Raw genomic sequence first — 6,000 nt, forward strand, 5'->3', positions numbered from 1 at the left:
AAGTTCCAGCACTCAGCAGTTCCAAAGGGGAGCCAAAAGCTCATGGATTGACTATGTTACATTTCTGAGGCTATGTATGAGACAGAAGTGTCTCCAGTCTCAGACAGGTCACAGACGGTTGACGGTATACTCTATACAGGTTATAGCTAACATTTCTATGAACTCAAACATTATAAACTAGATTGGGTCTACATGGGTTGGGCATTTTAATGGCTATCCGATTAGGATCTACTACAAGATACAGCACTCAGCAGTTCCAAAGGGGAGCCATAGGCTCATGGTTGTCTATGTTACTTTTCTGAGGCTGTAGGAAACAAAAGTGTCTCCAGGCTCAGACAGGTCACAGATGGTTGACTTTATACTTTATACAGGTTATATGTACCATTTCTATGAACTCAAAAATTATAAACTAGATAGAAACTCATCAGTGCTAATTGCATGCAAGGTTCATTAAAGGAGCAGTGATATTTTATCATGCAATCTTGTAGCTTGGGTCTACAGGGGTTGGGCATTTTAATGGGTATGGAAATAAAAAAATAAAATAAATAAAATCTAAATATAAGACTCGGATAACACATAGACTACTAGACTTGGATATATACTACAAGTTCCAGCATTCAGCCATCTGCCAGGAGAGCCATAGGATCATGGATTGTCTATGTTACGTTTCTGAGGCTATGTAGGAGACAGAAGTATCTCCAGGCTCAGACAAGTCATAGACAGTTGGCTGTATACTCCGTACAGGTTATATCTACCATTTCTTTGAACACAAACATTAAAAACTAGATAGAAACTCATCAGTGCTAGCATTAAAAAGAGTATGTATCGTTCCTGAAATGAGAAGAGATATTTTATTATACAATCTTGTAGCTTAGGTCTAACGAGGGTTGAGCAATTTAATGGCCATGGAAATAAAGAAAACGCTATATGTAAAACTCCAATAACATGTAGGCTATCCGATTAGGACCTACTACAAGATCCAGCAGTCAGAAGTTCCAAAGGGGAGCCATAGCCTCATGGTTGTTACTTTTCTGAGGCTGTAGGAAACAAAAGTGTCTCTAGGCTCAGACAGGTCACAGACGGTTGACGTTATACTCTATACAGGTTATATGTACCATTTCTATGAACTCAAACATTATAAACTAGATAGAAACTCATCAGTGCTAATTGCATGCAAGGTTCATTAAAGGAGCAGTGATATTTTATCATACAATCTTGTAACTTGGGTCTACTAGACAGGTCACAGACGGTTGGCAGTATACTTTATACAGGTTAAATCTACCATTTCTATGAACTCAAACATTATAAACGAAATAGAATCTCATCAGTGCTAATTGCATGCTAGGTTCATTAAAGGAGCAGTGATGTTTTATCATACAATCTCGTAGCTTGGGTCTACCGGGGTGGAGCATTTTAATGGGTATGGAAATAAAAAAATTAAATTAAAAAAAGCTATATGTAAGACTCAGACAACACGTAGACTATCATACTGAGATATATACTACAAGTTCCAGCATTCAGCCATCTGCCAGGAGAGCTGTCGGCTCATGGATTGTCTATGTTACATTTCTGAGGCTATGTAGGAGACAGAAGTGTGTCTCCAGGCTCAGACAGGTCACAGACGGTTCGCAGTATACTCTATACAGGTTATATTTACCATTTCTATGCACACAAACATTATAAGCTAGATAGAAACTCATTTGTGCTACTATTAAAAATAGTATATATGGTGCATGAGACGAGAAGTGGTATTTTATTATACAATCTCAAAGCTTAGGTCTACCGGGGTCGGGCATGTTAATGGGTATGGAAATAAATGTAGCTGTAAAGACTCAGATAACACGTAGACTTGGGATATAGGAGGTTGGGATATACTACAAGTTCCAGCACTGAGCTATCTGCCAGGAGAGCCATAGGATCATGGATTGTCTATGTAACATTTCTGAGGCTATGTAGGAAACAGAAGTGTGTCTCCAGGCTCAGACAGGTCACAGACGGTTTGCGGTATACTCTATACAGGTATTACATCTACCACATCTATCGGCACAGAACTCATTACAAAATATATATATTATTATTGCTTTAGAATGACTTTTATCATAGAGCGACGTAGGACGGCTTCACTAATAAACCCATATCTCAGTGATTTCTAGCATGTTTAGGCATCATAAAAAGAGGAAGCTTCATCTAATAATTCATCCAATACTTGCATAATATTATAAAGACTTTATTCTACTTGAAAGTGGTCCAGCAACATTTGCATTTTATAATAAAAAAGGTTACTAGAACAAACAGAAGGAAATGCACTGGGATGCATAACCCTCTGCATGCACTTAATCATACTGCTGTTGCACCAGATCATCCTAGAGAGCTGTGCAGGGGGTACGTGGGTGCCTGTTATCTCATCCATACATAATACTAGTTGCAGGCACACTTTAGGATAGATTATAGCACAGCTTATAGCCACTCGAAGGGAGAAGCATGGCATGCAGCAATGAAAGGGTGTCTACTGGATGGTCACATGGGGCTCCATCTCTCCAGATGTGCAGAGGGAATTAAGGACAGTATGTGCTCACAATGCCCACAGTGAACATTAAGCCCTTATTTCAGCCTTTCTCAACCCTTTTAACCCTTAAAATAATATTTAGGTCTCAGGGAACCCCTGCTAAAAGCTATTCTTCAGGGGATCAGTGGGAAGAATGCCACCTACACTGATAGTAAGACAAATACCCCCTTACAGTGTTGGCAACCTTAGCTAGAAAGATCTTTGATGTCGTGCAGCTGGCTCTGCCAAGTGATGTTGCTCCTGGAACTATGCAGGCACCGTCACATGGAGGTCAATCAGCCACAGGTTAAGGAACTCTTGGAACCTATGGGATAACCTTAAGGTTTCACAGAACCCTAGTTAAGAATAGTTGTTCTATTTGCAACATATTGCTGCAGAGTTCCAGTACAATTAGGTGGTAATAGCAGACTTTCTCAACATTTTTAATGTGGAGGAACCCTTAAACACCTTTCAAGTCACAGGGAACCCTTGCCAATAGTTACTCGCAGTAAATTAGCATGGCGGTCAGTGAGAAGAGTACTTACACTGGGGCTTAGTGAAAAGAATGTTACCTTACAGATAGCTAAAAAATATTGGTGCAGCCGGTTCCACGTCAAGAGGTGGAAAATACTCATTACTCAAGGAACTCCTAGCAAATCTTTAAGTAACCATAGGGCTCCATAGACCCCTGGTTGAGAAATGCTGGTCTATTGCTGCAGAGTTTTGGTACAGCCTTTTTTTTACCTTTTTAATGTGGAGAAATCCTTAAAATATCTTTCAGTTCTTAGGGAACCCTTTCCAATAATCACTATATCTACAGGGGACCCCTGATAATAATCACTGTATCTACAGCTCAGAGTACATTAGCACGGTGGTCACAATGCCTCTTACATTGGTGCTCAGTGTAATAAACTGCTACTTTACAGATAGCTAAAATATTATTGGTGTGACTGGTTCCATATCTAAGAAGCAGAAATTGCTCGATGAACACCTGGCAACCTCTGGATTGATTCCGGAGTTCCATGGAACCCTGGTAGAGAAAGGTTGCTCTATTTGCATCATATTGCCGCAGAGTTCCAGTACAATCAGATGGTTATACCGTAGCAATCCTTTTAAACACTTTCAACGTGGAGGAAACCTTGAAATACCTTACAGGTCCCAGGTAACCCCCACCAACAATGACTCTATCTACAGCTCACAGTACATTAGAGTGATACTTCGTGGAAAGAATGCTACCATACAGAGTTAAAAAAATTGCTTGGTGTTACCAGTTCCATATCTAAAAGGTAGAAATTAATCAATGCTCAGGAAACTCCTAGCAACCTTTGGAAGAACCCAAGACCTCAACGGAAACCCCTAGCAACCTTTGGAAGAACCCAAGACCTCCACGGAACCCTGGATTGAGAAAGGCTGCTCTATGTGCACTGTATTGCTGCACAGTTCAGTACAATCAGGTGGTTTTAGTATACAGAAGGGGTACAGTGAGAGATCCACACACACAAGCTGGCTTTCCCTTCCAAATCCGAGATCGTTCTTCCATGTGCACCATATATAAGAAATGCCGACACCGAGAACTGCTGACTAATGGCAGTCAGGTGTGTCAGTACTGCATATGTGTTGGATAGCACACAGGACACATGACATGGCACGTTGCTGTTAGATCTGGCACTTAGATTATTTCTTGAATCTCTTTGCAGTATCTGGGCTTGTCCTGTGCCATGGCACCTCACTGGACCCAAAATCTTTCTATACTCCTATTTTAGCCAAACTAGAATAAGGGTGCCTAGGTTACCATTGACTGGCTGCCCATTAAAGAAAACATTACAACAATTAAAGAACATTGATAGATGGATAGATTGAACATACAGGTAATCAGTTACTACAGGGAGCCTTCCCTGAACAAATATTTCAGCTGAACTTGGGATTGTGCCTGAGAAATCAGAAACTGACGGCAACTAGTCCTACACTCCTACTGCCCATTGCACTATATGTCAGCATGCATGCACTCATACTATCCATTGCACTATATGTCAGCATGCATGCACTCATACTACCCATTGCACTATAGGTCAGCATGTATGCACTCATACTACCTACTGCATTATATGCAGGAAATCATACACTCCTACTACCCATTGCATTATATACAAGCAAGCATACACTTATACTACCCATTGCACTATATGTCAGCATGCATGAACTCATACTACCCACTGCTCTATATTCAGGCATGCATACACTACTACTGTCCTTGCACTATATGTCAGCATGCATGCACTCCTAATACCCATTACACTATATGTCAGCATGCATGCACTCCTAATACCCATTGCACTATATGTCAGCATGCATGCACTCCTAATACCCATTGCATTATATGCAAGCAAGCATACACTTATACTACTCATTGCACTATATGTCAGCATGCACGTACTCCTACTACCCATTGAACTATATGCAAGCAAGCATACACTCATACTACCTATTGCACTATATGTCAGCATGCATACACTCATACTACCCTTTGCACTATATGCAAGCAAGCATACAATCACCATCACAATACCCATTGCACTATATGTTTTGCAGCATGATCTGTAAATGCATTTATGTGTTCATGTGTGTGCAATATATATAGAAATAATACATAATTTTTATATATATATATATATATATATATATATATATATATATATATATATATATATATATATATATATGTGATAATGCATGACCAGAGACAGGTTAGACGTCTTGGCAGCTCTGCACACAGACATAAAAGTCCTGCACACACACACATGCACTCTCCTGCAGGCAGGGAAGGGGGTCCAGGCACACACATGTACTCACGATTTGAGGGGGTTGTGCAGGGCTGTGTTCATGGTGCTGCTGGGTATTAAGCAGGAACACTGCAGCCCCTCTAATATCACAATACTGTACAATTTCATTCATTCTGCACACAGCAGCCAATCACAGGCCGGGCTGAGAGAAGCCGGCCGCGGGGGACGCCGGGAGTTGTAGTCGTCGGCGCGGCGGGCTCAGTGGGGAGGAGGGAGTCCGGGGACTACGTGTCCCAGCATGCCGCGCGGGAGACAGGTCTGGGAGACTGAGGGAGAAGCGGATTGGTGGAGAGGGTTAGGGTACTGTAAGAGGGGGAGGTGGGCGACAAAAGAAGGAGGGGGGGTGTAGAGACAGGAAGGAGGGGGGTGTAGTGGGGAGCAGAGTGGGGGGAGGAGGGAGACAGGAGAGGAGTGAGGGGGCAATACTGGGGGGAGGAGGGGAGGGCTGTCTGGGCAATACTCAGGTATAGAGAATGAGACAGACATGTGAAGGAATGAGGCAGGTGGGAGAGGGACGAGGGGGAGCAAGAGAAGAGGAACATATAACAAACAGATGGGGGAGAGCAACACTCAGCACAGCCCCCCTATAATACATACATACAGGGGGTGATAGGA

At 42.0% G+C, this 6,000-nt stretch overlaps 1 protein-coding gene across 3 annotated transcripts in view; it reads right to left on the minus strand.

Moving 5' to 3' along the window:
• Positions 1-5,504, minus strand: part of DPF1 (double PHD fingers 1) — a 226,873-nt gene extending 221,369 nt beyond the window's left edge. For all 3 annotated transcript variants that reach the window (XM_077482773.1, XM_077482782.1, XM_077482764.1), the window contains exon 1: positions 5,396-5,504. In XM_077482773.1, coding sequence (XP_077338899.1) covers positions 5,396-5,493 — 98 coding nt within the window. In that variant the 5' untranslated portion in view covers positions 5,494-5,504. The remainder of the gene's footprint in view (positions 1-5,395) is intronic.
• Positions 5,505-6,000: the final 496 nt, after the last annotated feature.

This window comes from Lithobates pipiens, unplaced genomic scaffold (assembly GCF_037356315.1).
Source record: "Lithobates pipiens isolate NorthernLeopardFrog02 unplaced genomic scaffold, aLitPip1_a1.2 Scaffold_1, whole genome shotgun sequence".
Taxonomy (NCBI): domain Eukaryota; kingdom Metazoa; phylum Chordata; class Amphibia; order Anura; family Ranidae; genus Lithobates; species Lithobates pipiens.